Source organism: Nothobranchius furzeri, chromosome 4 (genome assembly GCF_043380555.1).
Source record: "Nothobranchius furzeri strain GRZ-AD chromosome 4, NfurGRZ-RIMD1, whole genome shotgun sequence".
Classification (NCBI taxonomy): Eukaryota; Metazoa; Chordata; class Actinopteri; order Cyprinodontiformes; family Nothobranchiidae; genus Nothobranchius; species Nothobranchius furzeri.
The window spans coordinates 85,633,630-85,655,766 of NC_091744.1; the positions used below are offsets into that span (position 1 = coordinate 85,633,630).

The 22,137-nt window shown below is 44.9% G+C and overlaps 2 protein-coding genes across 2 annotated transcripts in view; both read left to right on the forward strand.

The window, feature by feature from the left end:
* Positions 1–40: 40 nt before the first annotated feature.
* ldhd (lactate dehydrogenase D) lies at positions 41–8,167 on the forward strand. Its single transcript, XM_054733435.2, has 11 exons — positions 41–298; positions 2,536–2,648; positions 2,728–2,869; positions 2,983–3,124; positions 3,195–3,354; positions 3,440–3,639; positions 5,649–5,777; positions 6,135–6,262; positions 7,297–7,387; positions 7,555–7,666; positions 7,801–8,167. Exons 1-11 carry the CDS (start codon positions 194–196, stop codon positions 7,979–7,981), a joined length of 1,503 nt encoding a protein of 500 aa, XP_054589410.1. The 5' UTR covers positions 41–193; the 3' UTR covers positions 7,982–8,167.
* A 5,561-nt stretch (positions 8,168–13,728) lies between these two features.
* The window catches only part of znrf1 (zinc and ring finger 1), a 48,647-nt gene continuing 40,238 nt past the window's right edge, over positions 13,729–22,137 (forward strand). The window contains exon 1 of the mRNA XM_015965299.3: positions 13,729–14,358. Within this exon, the coding sequence (XP_015820785.1) occupies positions 13,965–14,358 (394 nt within the window). The 5' untranslated portion in view covers positions 13,729–13,964. The remainder of the gene's footprint in view (positions 14,359–22,137) is intronic.

Below are 22,137 nucleotides of genomic sequence, written 5' to 3' on the forward strand. Positions count from 1 at the left end.
ACAGAAGTGTTTACAATTCAGTTAGACTACTTACATAAGGGATTAAACACACCCCATTCCGTTTACACGAAAGCTGGGGCTTAATTGATTAATTTGTTTATTTATTTTGAAATTATAAAAGCGGAAGCATTTGCGTGTTTGCCTCCTAACCGCGTGAACTTTACTCGCCAAGAACTGTCGGTGACTGACTTTCATGGTCAAAACCATGTTGCTCGGGCTGAGACCAAGCAGGCTGGTGCCGGGGCTTCGGCGTTGCCTCCTCCAGTGTCGCAACGTTAATTCAGAAAACACCGCGAGGGTGAGTTAGCTTGAAAATACCTAAAGGTAAACGGGTGAGTTTCACGCGCTGGTGCAGGACGCTGTGTACAAATGAACGAGACCAAACGCAGCGAACCAAAGGTTGGAGTGCAGAAAGGGACCCTGTGTTTTATCAGGAACATAAACCCGTGCAGTGTTGCAGAACATGTGCGGTACACGTTAATGTATTTATCGTTATTGTGACCAAATTGATCACGGTTTTCGGTATTATCGCGGTATTTTTTTTTAAACGTGTTACATTTTCAGACAACTAAGTAAGCCCAGTATATCAGGAAAATATTGTCCTCAGTTTGTTTCTAAATTTTGCTTAAAATTTATTTTGTAAATATTTTGTTTATTTGTTTACATTTTGCTCTTTAGTCTTTAAAATACCAATATTTGCCCATAACTTCTTATTTTATGTCTGTTTGATGTCATCATTTTAAAAATATTAGATCAGATGATACTCAGTACTCAAGTAGCCTTCTAATCAGATACTTTTTTACCCTTACTTGAGTAATAACCCCTATATCAGGAAAATATTGTCCTCGGTTTGTGTCCTTCCAGTGAGCTTTTCAGATGTGGGAAAATGTCATCAGGCAGTAATCATTGTTAAATTCATAATTATTCTCGGAGAGAGACCAACTCTTATCTGCCCCTGGGAGCCCCGTAATGCATAGATAGCGTCATTTCAACATGGCGGTGTCCGCGACACGGTTTATATGCAGGTAGCGGCGCTGCGGCTGCTTTATATAGCGACTCGTTGCATTCTCCCTCAACCCAAATCCTCGGATCATGCATTTTAGCTAAAACGCTAACGTTAGCTTGCCTTGCGTTGACTGTAGAGTTGTGGGTGATGGTCACGCAGATGTGTCATGAGATTTGAAGCGTTGCTGCCTCTCACAGACACTTTTTCTGCACGTGCTGCAAACAGGATAGCCGTCTTCTATCAGCTGTCCCTCGGCATTCTTCAAATATCCAAAAAATGCCCGTACTTCCGACTTTGTCTTCTTTGAGGGATAATAAATGTCCTGAGCGCTGCCGTCTCCTCCTTTGGCCATTATTTCAGCTTTAGGTTCAAGAAAGTTTTGGTTGTAAACAACAAAGTGCGCATGTGCCGCCGGCAACTTCAGCAGATGATACGGTGGCTGGTAAGGGTCACCGCACCTACACCGCGCCTACGGTAATCCACCGAGATAATATATATTTTTAAAACAAGACGGTTATTATTATTGTCAACTTTTTTACCGGGGTTTACCGCTACACCGGTTACCGTGACAACCCTAGTTTCTACTTTGATTTTACTTGTCCTAGTTCTAATTAGACTATTTGTTATGTTGCACTTATATTTTTTTCTCCACCTTGCCACATTTGTTTATTAAAATCTGTGTTGATGCGCTCACTCTTCCAAAGCAGGATATTCTACTTCATTCTAACAAAGATAACTGGACTTGTTCAAATATCAGATTTATTCATCTTAGGTGTGTTCTTGCTGTGTCTTTCTAATTCCATACTTTCGTTCTTTTTTAAACACAGAAACAGTTTTGTTTACCTGTTTTGTAGCTACAGTTTCGTCGACGGCTGCCGGCTTCTTCAGGCTGACGCTGATGGTGGCGCGTCACTTCCTTCTCCGTTTATCTGCGGGCAGCAGAGGATCATAACCACCGAACAACAAAAATACAAAAGATGGATCAAGGAAGCAATCGAGATAAGGAGACGTGGATGTGGGACCATGAACAGGGACGACGGAGTTTACACGCTGGACCACGCATGGGACTGCGTCGTCGGAGAGGGGAGAGCGGGCAGTAGAGGGCGACAACGTCCTCTGCTGCCCGCAGATAAACGGAGAAGGAAGTGACGCGCCACCATCAGCGTCAGCCTGAAGAAGCCGGCAGCCGTCGACGAAACTGTAGCTACAAAACAGGTAAACAAAACTGTTTCTGTGTTTAAAAAAGAACGAAAGTATGGAATCAGATTTATTTCTATAGAACAATTAGATGAACCGAGCTTAAAATCTACAAAAGCTCCAGTAACATTTTTATGTACTTAATACGTTTTATTAATAAGTCTTTCACAAATTGTTCTAGTTTTGTTTGTTTAAATATCTGCTTTGGGTACTTTATTCATGTGAAAGTGGATTTCTAGCATTGTTGCATTATGGCATCTGACGTGTTTGTACTTTTAAAGACCTACAATAACAGCACAAAGGTGGATTTGACACATGATCTGTCTGCACAGAGGGCTGCTGTGGACCGGGTTCTGTCTGCGTTCAGGTCCATATGTGGTCCGGACGGCGTCTCGCTGGGAGAGGCGGTCAGAGAGCAGCACGGTAAAGACGAGTCCGTACACAAGTAAGTCGTTCCCCGGTGACTAAAACAAGCTGGTGTGAACGTGCTGACAGCTGATGAACCTTTGAACGCCGCTGTCCAGATGTCGACCCCCAGATGTGGTGGTGTTTCCACGCTGTGTGGAGGAGGTCAGCGCACTGGCCAAGGTCTGCCATGATCACAACCTTCCCATCATTCCCTTTGGCACTGGGACGGGCTTGGAGGGAGGCGTCGGCGCTGTGAAGGTCTGCAGAAATGGACTCTTCTACTGAACAGCAATTAGTGCAGTTATGTTTTAATTCCAATTTCTGAAATGCACGATTGTGTCGTTTTACTGTAAACTAACCTCATTCCCCAGGGGGGCGTGTGCTTCAGCCTAAGGAACATGGACCAGGTCCTGGACCTTCACCCAGAGGACTTCGATGTGACGGTGGAGCCTGGTGTGACCCGGAAAGCCCTGAATGCTTACCTGCGTGACACCGGACTCTGGTTCCCCGTGGGTCAGTCCCAGTTTTACGGTGCTCCAGCTCTAGTGAGATGCAGATTTATGGAACCGTTTGTTTATCTCAGATCCTGGAGCAGATGCTTCCTTGTGTGGAATGGCTGCCACCAGTGCATCTGGCACCAATGCAGTGCGTTACGGGACCATGAGGGAAAACACTCTGAACCTGGAGGTGGTTTTGTCAGATGGGAGGATTATACACACAGCTGGAAAAGGTCGACGTCCCAGGTGTGGATCAGCTGTCACATTTCCATGTTTAGATGTTGTTTGTTGAGACGAACAACCTCGTTTCTTTGATTTCGTCGGTCTTCAGGAAAACCTCGGCGGGCTACAACTTAACGAACCTGTTTGTGGGTTCAGAAGGCACCTTGGGGATCATTACCAAAACTACGTTACGCCTGTACGGCATCCCAGAGGCCATGGTGTCGGCGGTCTGCTCGTTTCCCTCCATCCAGGCTGCGGTGGACAGCACCGTCCAGATTCTCCAGGCTGGGGTCCCCATCGCTCGCATCGGTGAGGAAGAACGAGAAAAGCTGAAAATAATCTGTGATTTTAAGAATTCTTGTGAAAATCATGATGTTTTTCTATAAAACCATTTGAACATCATGAGAAATTAGCTTTTTGAATTTTAAATCGTGCATGACTAGGGATGGGTATCTTTGACATTTGAATCGATTCGGTACTAATTCCCGGTACCTAGGAATCGATACCGGTACTTAACGGTACCAATTTTCGATACTTTTGAGTGTTTATTATTTTAATTCTCTTTTATAATTAAATATATATTTTTCTCAATATATAACCATATTTGATAAATATCACGATAAATAACATACAACTGTTTGTATTTTAACATCGTCCTCGTAGTTTTATAAGCTGATAATTAAAGTGAAGCAAACATCTTTACTGTGAACTAAATTTACTGTGTATCTTCATTCCTTTTGCCGTCCTTTTTCATTTGATTTTTCCTACTGGGAAGTTAGAATTTCCGAGGAGAAAGCGAACGCACCATTAGCTGATAACAATGGTGGCAATGGAAGCTAACGTATCAAGCTAACGTTATCTTAAACAGTCTATTTAGCTGCTGGAGCAGATTAAAACGATGATGCCTCACACTTAGATCGTTGTCACTGGTTTCATCTTCACCCAATCACCCGTCACATTTAGTAAAGTGAAGCCAAACTTTAGAGCGCGTTCATGTTCTTCTAGTCGGAGATTCTGAGTTCCGAGGAGAAAGCGAACGCACCATTAGCGGAACGGAAGCTAACAAATCAAGCAACCGTTATCTTAAACATTTTATTTACCTACTGGAGCAGATTAAGATGAGGATGTCTCACTTAGATCGTTGTCGCTGGTTTCATCATCACCCAGTTACCCATCACATTTAGTGAAGTGGACCCAAGCTTTAGCGTGCGTTCTTTCTACCATGCTGCTCTGTTTACAACTGGCTCGCAGCGACAGACGACATTACGCTCTTGCGCATGCGCAGCTGTCTAGGCAAGTTCTCGTTATGAAGGACGGGTACCGAAACGAGGCACCGTTTCAAATGACGTGAATCGGTGCTCGGTCGGTACTATGGAATTCGGTCGCTACCTTAAAAAGTACCGAATTAGGTACCCATCGCTGTGCTTGACTAAATATTCAAGGCTACTACAGAAGATAAAAGAGGCAGAAAGCAGACCAGCATTAGAGACTAACCCCAAAATTCCACTACCTCCGCTCCGCTCCGCCCCCGCTTTCCACAGCCGCTCGCTTCCGAACTCAATTTTTACTGGTACCCGCTCTACAACGGCTCCGCTCCGGTGCGGAGACCTGAGGTGCGCAAACAGGCATGCGCGGGATTTTCGAGATCTAGCGATACAGTCCGAGCAATAAATGCGGAAGTTGGATCCAAACACCCGTTGTGTGGGAGAAGCATCGGAAATGAGCTGTTTAATCTGCCCATCATTTGTGTTGAGAGATCAGCAGTGTTTGGATCAACAAAGTGTGACTACTTTGATAGTGGAAACTGTATTTATGGCTTATTTTTGTGCATTTAAAGTTCAACCGCCATTGATAGTTGTTATAAGTTGTTAAACCTGTGCATATGAAACAAAAAACGCCTTTTGTTTATCGATTTATTGTGAAAAACGGAAGCTGGGCTTGCTCCCTTTCCTGTTGGGCCGTTGTGGTTTCTGTCCATTGACTGCGGAGGTGTTCCACCGTCCGGCAAAAATAGGATCGATCCTATTTTTTGCCGGACGGTGGAACGGCGGGCGGCCGCAGTAGTGGAACAGCTCTGATTGACTACAACGGGACCGTTTTTGCTGCGGAGTTCGTGCCGGAGCGGAGATAGTAGAATTTTGGGGTAAATCTTATTGATCAGCTTCCTGCAGCTGGAGATAACAGAATCCTGGTGAGAGGAAATTATCGTGAAGAAAAAGATCAATATGGATTTAAAAAAGCTGAAAAATCATTAAAGTAATGACCTGTGTAGATGTGTGATGCTGGATCGTCTGTGTCTTTGTCTCGTTTGACTTCAGAGTTTCTGGATGATGTAATGATAGATGCGTGCAACCGGTTCAGCTCCCTGACCTATCCCGTGCTCCCGACGCTTTTCCTGGAATTCCACGGATCTGAGCGGAGCCTGGAAGAACAAGTCGCCACAGCTGGTGTGTGTGTGTGTGTGTGTGTGTGTGTGTGTGTGTGTGTGTGTGTGTGTGTGTGTGTGTGTGTGTGTTGTGTGTGTGTGTGTGTGTGTGTGTGTGTGTGTGTGTGTGTGTGTGTGTGTGTGTGTGTGTGTGTGTGTGTGTGTGTGTGTGTGTGTGTGTGTGTGTGTGTGTGTGTGTGTAAAGTTATCACAGGATGACCACAGATTCAGTTAGATGGGTTTCCTTCGGCGCTGCAGAATAAGTAGAAACATCGAGGGTAGAGTGAAACAGCTGGGATGTTTGGTTAAACTGATTAGAGAAATATTAAAACATTGTGATGAATTTATTAATCCGTTTATAATGTGTGTGCTTCTGCAGAGGAGATCGCCCAGAGTAACCACGGTTCCGATTTTCAGTGGGCTCGAGACGCAGAAACACGAAGCCGGCTGTGGAAAGCCCGACACGATGCCTGGTACGCCGCGCAGGCGCTCCGAGCTGGCAGCAAGGTAAACGGGTCCGGGAGCCCGCCCGCTCACACGCACACACACACGCGCGCACACACACACGCGCACACACACACGCGAACACACACACGCACACACACACACACGCGCACACACACACACGAACACACACACACGAACACACACACACACACACACGTGCGCACACACACACACACGAGCACACGCGCACACACGAACACACACACGCGAACACACACACACATGCCCACACACACGCGCACACACCAACACACACACACACATATGCTCACACACACGCTCACACACACATGCCCACACACACGAACACACGCACGCAGACACACACACAGCAGATTGAGGAACTGAGCACTAAACAACAGTACTGCCTGGTGATGTTACTGTTGCTGTTATGACTGGATTTGGAGAGTCTGCCTTCATTTTTATTTTATTGTTTGATGTTGTTTAATAACTCTGGAAACGAATGAAAATGAAAAAATGGTTTAATTGAAATAAACCCTGAAAGCAGTTTACTAGAGGTGTGTGTGTGGGTGTGTGTGTGTGTGCGTGCGCATTTGTGTGTTTGTGTGTGTGTGCGTGTGTGTGTGCATGTGTGTTTGTGTGCGTGTGTGTATGTATGTGTGTGTGTGTGTGTGTTTTTGTGCGTGTGTGTATGTATGAATGTGTGTGTGTGCGTGTGTGTGTGTGTGCGTGTGTGTGTGTGTGTGTTTTTGTGCGTGTGTGTATGTATGTGTGTGTGTGTGTGTGTGTTTTTGTGCGTGTGTGTATGTATGTATGTGTGTGTGTGTGTATGTATGTATGTGTGTGTTTGTGTGCGTGTGTGTATGTATGTGTGTGTGTGTGTGTGTTTTTGTGCGTGTGTGTATGTATGTATGTGTGTGCGTGTGTGTGTGTGTGTTTGTGTATGTGTGTGCGTGTGTGTATGTATGTGTGTGTGTGTGTGTGCGTGTGCGTGTGTGTGTTTGTGTGCGTGTGTGTATGTATGTATGTGTGTGTGTGTGTGAATGTGTGTGTGTGTGTGTGTGTGTGTGTAGGCTTACTCCACAGATGTGTGTGTTCCTCTGTCTCGGCTGCCTCAGATCATCGTGGAGACGAAGGAAGACCTGCTTGAGAGCCGGCTAACTGGTGAGTGTGGGGGGGTTAGGGTTGGGGGACATTATGGGAATATTAATCTACGGAGGTTTAATCCTAAATCAACTGTTGGTTTTATTTTTGTTTGTTGCTTTTAATGTTTCCTGCTGCAGGAAAAGATTAAAGATCAAACGTCTAAGCGTGTTTGTGTTCTGCTTCAGGGCCGATCGCGGGTCACGTGGGCGACGGTAACTTCCACTGTCTGATGGTCGTGGATCCCAACGACCCGGATGAGCAGCACAGAGTCCACCTGTTCGCCGAGAGGTTGGCCAGGTAACGAGCTCCTGAGCCCAAACTCTAGTCTGCACACTTGTGTGTTCTTGTCGTAAACCAGGATTTCTGACTTTTCCTTCTATGAAATCTGAACTTCAGAATATCTTTGTCGGATTTTTCTGTGTCCTCCACAGGCGAGCGCTGGCCATGGGTGGAACCTGCACCGGTGAGCATGGAGTGGGTTTGGGAAAGAGGGTTCTGCTGCAGGAGGAGGTCGGACCTCTGGCCATCCAGGTCATGCAGGGTCTCAAAGAAACCCTCGACCCAAAGAACCTGATGAATCCTGGGAAGATCCTGCTGCAAGGAGACCCTTAGGTGTTATTTTAGTTTAAGGAATTACGAAATTATGATCAGATTTAAACTCTAGAAGGAATCGCTGAAGCTGTGTGTCAGGAATGTAGGTGATCAAACTTAGTTTCCTTGACTTTGTTTGTTTATTTTGTCTTGATACCAGGACACTCGAGAAACCGGACCTGATAATAAAACACAGCGATGATTAAATGATTATATTATAAACTTTAGAAATGCGTCTGATGCTGCTGGATTTTAAATCTCATTTTGACCGGATTTCTGTAAAGAAATCTAATTTAAGTGGTTTGAAAGGAAAACGTTTGTTTCTTGGTGTGTGAATATGTTGAGAACATATTAAATCTTTACCTCATTTCAAAGTTCTTGGAGGTTCCTCAGCTATCACGGAGGGTTTTAATCTGCCTGGAGCTTCAGTTTGTCTTATTTTATTTAAATTTATTAAGCTATAAGGGCAACAATCCATTCAGTCTTCTGTAATATTCAGTTAAAACATAAAAGCCTATTTAAAGATTTCGAACAGAATACATTTTATTGTTTTTATTTTCAGGTCTTATTATTATTATTATTATTATAAATTATGAAGCAGTAATTTAACTCAAAACATTTCTAGGAGAAAAAGTGTTTTATAGTTTAAAAGTTTTAAACAGCAAAACCTCAAAACATATATATATAAATATTTATATTATATATATATTTATATTATATATAAATATTTATATATATATAAATATTTATGTATATATATACATAAATATTTATATATATATATATATATTTATATACAAATAAATATATATTTATATATATATAATATATTTATATGTATATAACCCACCAGGACCGGTGGCGCCTGTACTCGGCAGCCTCGCCTCTGTCAGTGCGCCCCAGGGCAGCTGTGGCTACATCGTAGCTCATCATCACCAGTGTGTGAATGTGTGTGTGAATGGATGAATGATACACTGTAGTGTAAAGCACTTTGGAGTCCTTACTCTGAGAGGCGCTATACAAGTGCGGGTCATTTATCATTCATATATATATGTATATATATATATGTATGTATATATATATATGTATATATATGTATGTATGTATATATATATATATATATATGTATATATATATATACATATATATATGTGTGTATATATATATATATATATATATATATATATATATATATATATATATATATATATATATATATATATATATATATATATATATATATATATATATATATATATATATATATATATATATATATATATGTGGCAAGGTGGATAAACGAGGGCCCGGGCGGGATTCGATCCCCAGACTCCCGGGTGAGGGTCATACGCTCTAACCAGTCAGCCAAAGGGACATCCCCTTGGCCAAGTTGCCAGGGCGCATGATCAATCGGGACACTGTAACAGGACACTCACACTGTCACATATACACATATATATATACATATATGTGTATGTGTGTATGTATACATACATATATGTATATATACGGTATATATATATATATATATATATATATATATATATATATATATATATATATATATATATATATATATATATATGGCCCGGGAGTGATTAGATCCCCAGAATCTCGAGTGAGAGTCATGCACACTTACCAGTCAGCCAAGTAGCCAACTGTGACAGGATGCTCACACTGTCACATGCATATATATATATTTAAATAAATGCTGCTATATGTGACTTTAATTCAACAACACCTCCCTGGAAACAAACAGGGACAGCAGAATGACAAAGTCACACGAAAACATCAATTTTTTTTAAACCGGACAGAAACAGCCTGAAAGGCGCAGTACCCAGTTCCACCACACGGTGTCAGCAGTGTCACACACATGGATGATTTTATTAGATGGACTAAATAAAACGCGCGTTTCTGCCTCACTGGGTTGTTGGATGCAGTTGCAGCTCACAGTCGTTAACTGAGCATTAAGAATGAGATTACCGCAATCTGAGATTCTGAGTTACAATAAAACAACTAACATATTCTATAGTTTTATAAATATTGATATTATTCACATTCTCCATGGTGGACCTTATGCTTCTATAATCATGGTTTAAACAGCTCTTAATGGTTGTTTTAAATGAGTCATTAACTAGAAAAATAAGTAAAAAATAAACTAAAAAGTAAATGATATAGCGCCTTCTGGAACCCCCCAAGGCACTTTACAACACAGTCATTCACCCATTCACACACACATTCACACACTGGTGGGGATGAGCTACGATGTAGCCACAGCTGCCCTAGGGCGACAGAGGCGAGGCTGGTGAGCACTGGCGCCCCCGGTCCCACCACCAGCAGGCAACGTGGGTTAAGTGTCTTGCCCAAGGACACGACGACAGCGACAGACTGAGCGGGGCTCGAACCTGCAACCTTCTGATTACGGGGCGAGCGCTTAACTCCTGTGCCAACGTCGCCCAAGTATCAAGTATAAATAAATAAGGAGAATGTGAAAACTTAGTTTCTCTATTATTATTATAATTCCGTCTTTCAGCCCCAACAGAGGACCAATCCTCTCCTCCTCCATCTCTACCTGTGGGGCAGAGCCTTCCCTGGCTAGCCTGGACACATAACACCTCCAGTGTCCTGGGTTGACCTGGGGACATCCTGACCATGCCTGAACCACCTCAGCTGGAGAAGCAACAGATACTCCGAGTCTTTCCCAGATGTCCGAGCTCCTCTCTATCTCTAAGGAAGCTCACTTTGAAGAGAGAGAGAGGTGAAGAAGGTCATACAAAAGCCAGCTTGAACAGGTGAGTCTTCAGCTACTTTTTAAAGGAGACCACTGAGTCCACTGATCTCAGGCTCAGGGGGAGAGAGCTCCAGAGTCTGGGGGCCACAGCAGCAAACTTCAGTCAGAAACAGAGAATTCAGGTTTTTAGAGAGAATTAGATCATTGAGCAGGAAGGTCTTATTGTTAACAGAGCGGGTGTTTAATAGAGCCATGCTGAGTGTGGTGGAGGAATCAGAAAGTACAGAAACAGCTGGAGTTAGTGGATGTAAATTAGCAGGGTTAGATCCACGGTGTTTATAAAAACCACTTATGGAGGGAACAGGAGGAGAAACCACTGAGGAATTAGGATAAACCGACCTTTACAAACTTGGACGGATGAACCGTGTCCCAACGTGTCCTGGCGGGAATATGGAAGTGGCGCTCAGGTCGCCAAACAAAGGAAGAGAAGCTAGAAGATCACGCCGATGTTTACTAGGTAAACCACACTTTAAGAGAAGTCTTATCCTCACCTGGATTCCTGCTCGTTTACCTCTTTACCTCTGACGCTTTCCCGGGACCGGATAAACATCGCTGGAGGCGCGCAGATCGGGACCGTCGTTTGGCTCCGGGCCAGCGCGCCGCTCAGGAAAACAAACAGGATGGTACGTCCTCGGTGCATCTTGGGCGATCGTGAACGAACAGAATGACAAAAGAGTCTGGCGATCATAGGAGATGGTAGCAGGGACACTACTGAAGAGGATCGCAGACAGGAGCAAGGTGGAGAAGGGGAGGTTAGTGGAGAAAAGTTTGAAAAAGTGGCCGGTGACCGCGGCGAAGCCAAGCACAGGCGCCATCTTGTTTCCCACCGGAAGCGGAGATTGAGTGAGTCGCCGCCTTCTCCTCGAGACACTGAACGGTTTCCCAGAACCAATTTGGAGCAGCTCAAGGCTTCATCCATATCCTCATCAAAGCAGAGGCAACTGCTACTGCTGCTCACCGCTTGGCCCTCCGGTACCTGCTGCTGCTTCACACCAAGCACGCCCCGTAGGCCTTCTTAGCCTGAAGCTCCTCTAACATGTAGTGTCCACCAGCCTTTTAAATAAATGAAGACCTCAGATATGATCTCAGTTCTAAAACACGGTAAATTTGACCTTTTTATTTCCTTATTGCCATCTGCTGGAGGATTCTTCCTGTTAAAGAGGAGTTTTACTCTCCACTGTCATTAAATGCTTGCTTGGTATGAGGATTGCTGCAAAGACACTGATGCAACAAGTCAGCGACTCGATGCAATCTGCTGGTTTTTTTAGGAAACTTTGAATAGCAATAATAAATAGATCTCAGTGGACTGAAAAGTTCAGGAAGGTTGATAAAGCACCTTGAGATTACTTTTGACACATTTTTGTTTGTCTTGTTTTATCTACTTTTTGGACCATGTAAATGCTATATAAAGAAACTTCTTCTTCTTTTTATGGAGCGTTGTTGCGCCCAGTAGCATGTTTAGCGTGTTGAATAGATTTAAATCAGACACAGAAAGGAAACTATTAGCAAGTTTTTCTTCACTGACGGTGATTTTGTGTCTTTTGCTGCTCTCTGTGCTCCTCAATTTATATTAAACTGACTCTGTGTGTGTGTGTGTGTGTGTGTGTGTGTGTGTGTGTGTGTGTGTGTGTGTGTGTGTGTGTGTGTGTGTGTGAGTGTGTGAGTGATTATGCCTGAGCTAGGGACCTTTTATAGACCTGCTGTCCTCATATCAGGACAGATTAATACACCTCCTGTTTGACGGTTAGCGTCCAACCACAGCTTCCCTTTTTTGGTAGCGAGACGGAGACAAAATATCTGAGACATTATTTCTGTGACAGTGAAAAAAAAACATAAACATAAACATACTGAAGGGTTTTAATCGTTTCTAATCACAGGCTGGCAAATTCACCCAAAATAGTTTGCATGTAGATGTTGTAAATGAATAATCACAGTGCCAGTGTCAAGTTTATTTATGAAGCACATTTAAATACAAAGATTAAAATGCAGGTTTTTAAGTTTGATAAAAATCCTGCAGCAGTGACCCCGAGATAACCTTTTTGTGCATGAATACAGTTTGTATGTCACAACATCACCTCCCCCTCGGGGGTCACGGACCCCCAGATTGGATGCATCATTGGACGTTTAAATAACAGTTTACTTAATTAGTTTGTTGTCGTTTAGCTGTAAAGCGTGTTTTACGTTTATAAGACGCGTTTGTGTCAAATCAACCCGGTTTTTACATTTGTGATTACCATCTAGCGCTTTCAACGGACATGTTTGTGTTTTAAACCAACAAACAGAAATAAATCCTCACCTGTGCGTTAAAGCTCACGCCTGCCATGAATTATCCTGAAAGGCCCCCATAATTTAATCCAGCAGATCACACCCCCACCGCGGTAGAGGATCCGGGCCAATCCGATGCTGAGGAATGGAAACAGTGTTGTCGCGGCACCGTCTCCAGTCTGTTTTTATGAGCGGAGTTTGCGCACTGAGCGCGTCTATTGTCTGGAAGCGGCGGCGCGGCGGAGCGGAGGAGCGCAGCGCCGATCTGGGAGCGCAGGGGAGCGGCTTCTTGTGACTCCGATGTCCGGGGGAGGAACACCGATTGCTGCCAGGAACGGAGCCCACCGGACGGGAGCGCGCTGACTGAGACGACGTCACCCAGCCCCCATAGACCGTCTCTTCTCTCCGGCGGCCAGACAGACAGCAACAGTTGTCACGATGTCTGAGGCCAGATGAGGCGAAGCGGCGGAGCGAACGCTGCGGCGCTGCTGCGATCCGGACCGGGCGGTGCTGCAATGATCCAGCCGTAAAGGCACCGGGACGGCGCGGAGGAGAGAGAGAGAGAGAGAGCACCTGGCTAATCGAACCGGGATCCAGCTCAGCTCCGGTTCGGTCGCGTCCTGATCGATTTGTGTGTGTGTGTGTGTGTGTGTGTGTGTGTGTGTGTGTGTGTGTGTGTGTGTGTGTGTGTGTGTGTGTGTGTGTGTGTGAGGTGAATCCGGACGCGCGGCTGGCTCATGTTCCGCTCGGCGGGGAAACGCGCTGTTGCGTCTGCAGAGAGCTGACGATCCCGCGGAGACTCACGGACAGACAGACGGTCAGGCCGAGAGGCAGACAGGAGTGAGGGAGGGGGGCGACAGCCTGTTTGGGCTCTCTCGACCCTTTGCGGATCGAGCCGAGCCCCCTCCTGTTTCCACCCAGAACCCCCACCCACTCCTCCAGCTTTGGATGGGGGGGAAGCAGAGCACGGCAGGGCGGCCCCGGGGTGCTTTTCCCGGCGTCTCTTCGGATGACAGCGCGGTGCCACCCTCGGCCCACTTTGGTCACTACCGACCGAGCGGCACCATGGGCCTGCGGAGCCGCTCGGTGAGCTCCGTGGCTGGAATGGGCATCGACCACAGCTCCGCCATGCCCTTCGGCTTCTACACCCCCAGAGGGACGGACTCGGATCGGGGCGGAGGGGGCTCGGGGGGCACCACCGCGGCCCCCCACGGAACCGGCTACCAGGACACTGGCGGCGGGGGGCACCACACGGACGGAGTTCTGTATTTGGGGTCCCGGGGGTCGCTGGCTGACACCTTGCCCCTGCACATCGCGCCCCGCTGGTTCAGCGCGCACAGCGGTAAGACACACACACACACACACACACACACACACACACACACACACACACACACACACACACACACACACACACACACACACACGCGATTGACCTGGTGATGTTATTGTTGCTGTTATGACTGGATTTGGAGAGCATGGCTCTGAAAGGTGCGCTCCACCTGCAGCATCTGTTGGCCATTGCTTGTTGTGTTATAACACAGATGACTAATAAGCCTGAAGCCAAATCTGGCTGAGTCAATTAGCCCTGCGATTAGGGATGGAGGAGGAGGCGGCAGGGAGGAGAAGGGCTCAGAGCCTCCTTCCTTTCTTGGTGATCATCCTCTAACCCACAACCTGTTTCTGTTTTTGCCTGGACACACCTGGACACACAGGTATCACCTGGCCCGGTTTGCTGAGCTCCAGCTGAGCCCTAAAGTCACAATAAAATTAAAAAAAAAGATCTTCTTTGGCAAACAGAACAGAACCAGCACTGAAGCTGAAACTAAATTCACACATTTTTTATTAGAATATATATATATATATATATATATATATATATATATATATATATATATATATATATATATATATATATATAAATATATATATATATATATATATATATATATATATATATATATATATAAATACACTCACAAAATGAAAACCTGCAAGTGGTGCAAGAACATTTGTATTAATTAAGTTATTTACACAAATGCTTATTGTTTTTGCTCTGATTTTTACTGCTGATCTGCAGTCTCACCAAAAGGCTCAGAAATAAAGCTGAGGGACGTCATGAGCGGTTACGTGTCCTCTGATAACACCGGGTTTGCAGATCCCCTTGCTCTCATTACCAAAGCTCTGCCCAGCTCACAGCAGGAGGAAGGCAAGTCAGACGTCAACGTCTCAGCTGGTTTTACCGTCTCTGCATTGCCTAGCAACTCTGGATGTGCTTCTCTATCAGTGGGGGCAGATAACAATGCCAGACAAGGGGAGGGAGGCAGAAAAAAAACGAGGAAGGTGCTCAAAAGTAAATAATCTACAGGTGTGTTAATGGCTAAATCTCCGTTTTGATTCGATTTTGGTTTGATTCGACAGCATTTTCAGATGAGCTGTTCAACAGGTTAAACCAAACCCTTTAATAATCTTTAAATCCAACATAAAATGCAATTTAATACCCGTTTGCCTCCAAAGGATGCAAGGATTAGGATCTGGTTCTGGTTCTGCTGCTCAACAAAGATGAAGAGCCACAGATGTTTGAAAAACAGTCTCTAACCAAACCCAAGGAGACATAAAGAAGCCCCCGAGAGACACCAAATGACTGCATGGGTTTCCAGGAAGAAGCTAAACGACCAGAAATAAACACGATGCCGCGCCGACATTAAAGAAAGCACACAGTTCTGAGAAGATGCAGCTAGCTCACAAGCAGACGTACGAGCAAGAGGTGCAAAATAAGCTATACGGAATAAACATGCAAACATCCACAGAAATCTCAGCAGCAGCACGTAAACCGACGTGCGTTAGATGATAATGCACTTTATGGATGATAAAGCAAAGTCAAAATGACCCAGAAATGCAGACAAAATACCAAAAACATGTTCAAAAGAACCAAAAAGAACGATGCAACGCTGGCAAACAAGCTGCAAATAAATGCAAAACAAAAACTCAATAGATGTTTTTCTGAAAGGCAAATTAACTGTTTAGTACATTTTCAAATGATAGAGACATGAGGGTATAATAGGAGACGACATGATGCTCCTAAAAAGCTCCGAAGCATCAAAGGATGGTTGAAAATAGTCACCAGGATTTGGTTGTTTTAGTGTTTTTGCATCTTGGTGAGTCCAATCTCCGTTTCAGGAATGATGGATGCACTTTTGTCACGTCTTCTGCACGTGTTCAGACGTTTAGACTCTGATTTGATGTTTGTGAGCAAGACTTTTTGGTTTTTCTAGGGAACTCGGGTGCTTTCAGAACCTCAGCTGAGCCGTGTCACACAATCCGGAGTCCACATTGATTTTCCGGAGACCACTGGGATGGCTCAGCAGGCTGCTGCTGCAAACAGCTCCCGAGGGAAAACACATGTTGTCTGTGGCAGGAGCTTAGCTTCTCTGCATCGCCTGGAATGCACTTTTATTTGGGTAAATTTTCGTTATTTTATGTAAGACAATAAAACTTCTGCGTGTGAATTAGACAAGGAGCAGCATTCAGCGTGTGTGTGTGTGTGTGTGTGTGTGTGTGTGTGTGTGTGTGTGTGTGTGTGTGTGTGTGTGTGCTTCACACATGACCGAATCAGGGAACTCGGAGCTCTTCTGCACAGAATTATCCGGTTTCATGTATGGAAACTGCTCTCTGGTGTTCATGTCACCGGCTCCGACATCAGCTGGAAAAGTCCAACTTATGTTTAGTTTGTAGGTTGTGGAGAACACGAGCTCCAGGAACAATCAACTTTTGGATAATTTTCATAACAATGTAAGAAATTCTAAAAAAAAAATTACAGATTAAAATGTTGAAAAACTATAAAACAAGATATTTCAAGTAGAAAATAGTAAAATAATATATTTTTTGCCATTTTGCTTGATGAGACATATCCGTTCACCTGTAATAGAATTAATCAATTATTCATTAGTTTATCATCTGGTTCACAAAATTGCAATGGAGCCTCAAATATCACTGGTTAACTAAATATTACAGAGAAATGCAGCAAAGCCGTCATCATCGTCTTCCTCCGCTTATCCGGGTCCGGGTCGCGGGGCAGCATCCCAACTAGGGAGCTCCAGACCGTCCTCTCCCCGGCCACCTCCACCAGCTCCTCCGGCAGGACCCCAAGGCGTTCCCGGACCAGATTGGAGATGTAACCTCTCCAACGTGTCCTGGGTCGACCCGGGGGCCTCCTGCCGGCAGGACATGCCCGAAACACCTCCCCAGGGAGGCGTCCAGGAGGCATCCTGGCCAGATGCCCAAACCACCTCAGCTGACTCCTCTCGATCCGGAGGAGCAGCGGTTCTACTCCGAGTCCCTCCCGAATGTCCGAGCTCCTCACCCTATCTCTAAGGCTGAGCCCGGCCACCCTACGGAGGAAACTCATTTCGGCCGCTTGTATCCGCGATCTCGTTCTTTCGGTCATTACCCAAAGCTCATGACCATAGGTGAGGATTGGGACGTAGATCGACCGGTAAATCGAGAGCCTGGCTTTCTGGCTCAGCTCCCTCTTCACCACGACAGATCGGCTCAGCGTCCGCATCACTGCAGACGCCGAACCGATCCGCCTGTCGATCTCCCGATCCCTCCTACCCTCACTCGTGAACAAGACCCCGAGATACTTAAACTCCTCCACTTGAGGTAGGACCTCTCCCCCGACCCGGAGTTGGCAAGCCACCCTTTTCCGGTCGAGAACCATGGTCTCAGATATGGAGGTGCTGATCCTCATCCCAAAAATGCAGCAAAGCAAAAATAAATAAATAAATAAATTGGCTTTTGACTGGAATCTAATAAGCAATGAAAAATCCCACATTTTCTCCATTTTGTGAACGCATCATGGATGTAAATTCAAAGAGTCGGAGTACCCGGCCCGGAGGGTTACCGGGGTCCCACCCTGGAGCCAGGCCTGGGGTTGGGGCCCACGAGCGAGCGCCATGCCCGGCCGGGCCCAGCCCGAACCGGATACATGGGCTCATCCAACTGTGGACCCACCACCCGCAGGAGGAACATAAAGGGTCAGGCCAAACTCAGCGTGCATCGCGGTAATTCTCCTTCCATGAGATAAATCAGTTTCTGACAAAGTCGGGATCAGCAAGTTAAAAATGTTCTACTGAAGCAAATATTCAGGATTTGATTTGTTTCCTGGAGATCTTCTCTAGACTCCAAACAGCTTGCTAATTATAGTTATATTGTATGTGTTGTGTTTAAGCGTTCTTATAGGTGTACAGGTCATTTACTGGAATCCAGCTGCTCACACTCCTTAGTGGGAGAAGATGTGCGTGAGATGTGGGAAGCGTGACCCGTTGTTGCTGGCTGTGTTAGCAGAGCAACTTTGAGTTCAGCCTAAAACTTTAGATTCAGTAAAAACAATTTCTGTTTGGCACGATCATCATTAGAAGCTTTTATTTCCTTCTTTGTCCCTTTGGATATTATTGTATTTTTCCTAAATTACAGTAAACTTGCAGACTTTTGGGAAAAGAATGCACCAAATTCTGGATTTTAAACCTTTTCCTAGAGAATTAGCTTTAGTCCTGATGTGGTTGGGAACAAATTCACCACTGATGCTAATAAACCTTTTCATCCACGCGTAAAAAATGTTGTTTTTAGTCTCTTGATGGATTTATCGTTGCTGTAGAGAAGCTTAAGTTGTTTATTTAATAATTTAAGTTGTTTATTTAATAATTTAAGTTGTTTATTTAATAACTTGGCCGTTAATCATTCAGCTCCAGGTTCCACCTTACTGTTTGTCCTTGGAAAGTTGGATGCGTGCGGAAAAATGTGTCACACCCTTACAGTGTGTGTGTGTGTGTGTGTGTGTGTGTGTTGGTGATAAAATTCAGGTTCTGTCTAATGTTAATTACAGGATAAATCATAGAGAGCTTTGTAGTTATGTTTGTTCTGGTTACACACCATGCATTGAGATTGCATTCTTTAATACAGAACACACACACACACACACACACACACACACACACACACACACACACACACACACACACACACACACACACGCACGCACGCACGCACGCACACACACACACACACAGAAAGCTGCAGCAGTAAAGCCTCCTCCTCATGCATCTTCGGTCCGACGCAGGCGGAGGTCAAACTCGATGGGGTGCGTTCGTGTGCTGCAGCGATTCTGAAGCTCAGGCTTTTTGAAAGAAAACAACAGTTAATTACACTTCTTATATGAATCACGGCTGCTTGCAAACTTGATGAAAAACCATGTAAACAAACAATTTTTTTCAACAGTAAACAAAAGAGGTGAACGGGATGAAAATTGTAAACGTTTAGGAACGTCATTCTTTATTTTTACTGACTATAAAAGAGCTGCAAAATATATCCATCCATGCATCTTCCTCCGCTCATCCGGGGTCAGGTTGCAGGGTCAGCAGCCCAAGCAAAGAGGCCCAAACTTCCCTCTCTCCAGCCACACAAGCCAGCTCCTCCAGGGAATCCCATGGCGTTCCCTGGTCAGCTGATTTGTGCCATAACTGTTTATCTTGAAGCTCAGTTAGCTCACTAAGCTCATATTTGATTGTTTATTCTTTAAAATATCTTGAAATGAGGCCTAGTCCACACGTAGCCGGGTTTTTTTTTTAAACGAATACCCGCCCCTCCAAAAACTTGCATCCACACCACCTCGTTTAAAAAAACCTGTCCACACGTACCCGGATAAATACGTTGATAAGGACATGCCAGACCTGTAGGCGGCAGCACTTCCCCCGTTCTTAACCTCGTCCTTCGTCTGTGGTCTTCCACAAGGAGCAGTAATTCCTCTTGCAAAAACAAGCCTATCTCCAGCGGTCAAAGGGCAATCAGGCGGGGTACACCCTGGACAGAGGGCCAGTCCATCGCAGGGCAACACAGAGACACACAGGACAAACAATCATGCACACACACACACATACCTAAGGACAATTTAGACAGACCAACGAACCTAACAGTCATGTTTTTGGACTGTGGGAGGAAGTTGGAGTCGGTTTAAAACATATTAGTTGTATTATCCTGGTCATGGGTCAAACTGGCACCCTCCCGCCAGCAGGACGTGTCTGAATCACCTCCCCATGGAGACGTCCAGGAGGTGTTCTGACCAAACACCTGAACCACCTCGTCTGGCTCCTGTCGACGTGGAGGAGCAGCGGCTTTACTCTCAGGCCGAGTCCCGCCACTCCTCGTCCGATCTTCTTCTTTAAGTGCCAACACGCGGGACAGCAGAGAGCAACTCAAGCAAAGGGAAACTAAAATGAAGACATTTTGGGACTAAATGCAGCAAAACCATCATAGCTCATCAGCTGCAGGACATGTGTTAATTTAAAGTGTTTTAAGACCGCTGAAAATCTATTTCAGCGTAATCACATTTTTCCAAATGATCCCAGCCGAGGAAAACACATTTCTGTCTGAATGCAGCGCAAACGAATAGAAAGATCAGAGAAGAGAAAGCGAGCCTCGTTTGGTAACATCCGTCTTTTTCCACGATGAGCTCTGATTGGTCTAATTGCTTTGATTAGTTCCCACATCTGCTGTCAGCGAGGAGCCCAAGCTGGAGACCTGCTACCAAAGGCCGAAGTCCTCGAGATTAAAACATTAAAAAACACACGGATGAGACGGGACGGCCGGGCTGCAAGCGGGAGAAAGGTGTAAACGGAAACGTGAATGAATCAGGACTGAAGGACAAGGCCTTGATGATCAGTCAGACTCAAACACCCCAAAACAAATAAATGATGCGTTAACCCCCTCTGGGCAGACCGAGGGCCTGCCCCCAAGCCTCCTGACTCTTCATCGACACAATCTGTCAATGACCGCATCAGCTCTCAATCGATGCAGCATTTACACTCCTTCCCTGACCAACACGGTTAATCCTCAACGACCTTGGCTGCTAAAGCCCCGGCGTGACTCGTAAGCGTGAGAGCATTTTTCTCGCTTAAGTGCTTCGAACAACAACAAAAAAAGGTCTGAAAACAATAACAGGCTTAGAAGAGACTCAGTGCTGCTGGAGGCACGTTTCCTACAAACATCTCAGCGGCAGCAGCTGGTTCTGGTACCAGACCCATTTATCACAAAGACGAGGTTATGTCTAAAACTGCTTCAACCAGCTGGGCTGAAGGGTTTTGTCGTGGGAACAGAGGCAGATCTTTAAAGGGGCATTATGGAAGTGTGACGGCCAAAACATGTATAGAAATAATAAATGTCTTCTTCATACGTTCTCCTGCAATGCCCTGGTCCTGTAGAATGAGCCCTGGCATTTTTACTGTGATTGCCTGTTTTTCTGTAAAATCACAGAAAAAGAGAGATGCTCGGGTCGAGCAGGCTGCTTCATGCGCGTTCACGCTCAGGCATCGCCCGTAGCATTTGCTATCCGTAGCTTTAGCAGCAGAGAGAGAGGCAGTGCCACTTTGTCGCTGTTCCTAACGCCTAGTGACAAAGCTAGCTACATTTCTGAGGACCCTTAGCTACTTTCTGTAGAACTTTCTTCTAGATATTTCCTGCAAATTAGCAACAAAATAGCCATTTTCACTCCGAACCGTTCTTTGGTTTGACGTTGTTTCAGCTGTCATCAACGATATAAATGTTACAGATACTGTGAATGTTACTAGAGTGTAGCTCACCTAGTAAGATGTTGGACTCTCATGCAGAAGACCTGGGTTTGATTCTGGATGTGAACATAGTTCATTTAGAGTTTCTTTTTTACATTAATGGTATTTTTTCACAGTAAGATGCCCAAATTTTTATTTGAGATGAGAATCATCTCAGAGGCGTACGTGTGTGTGGTGTGTGTCCATAATCATGCAAATTCAGCTTTATTCATTTTCATTCTAAATCTGCTGATTTTAGAGGCATTAACCCTTTGATGCATAATGGTCCCTACAGTGGACAGGTACTCAAAATTGTTATTTCTCTATTTTTGCTATTAAGCACAGCTGTTGAAGACTTTATTGCATGTGAGCCCCTCCATTTGGACTTCAGTAAGTCAAGCCACCATATTTCATGTTCAGAATGCACGTTGTACACTGAGATGGACATGTAATAAATTATTTGTAAATTAACAAAATGGTACAAAAAATATTTGTTGAAATTTGTTTCATTCACACCTAAA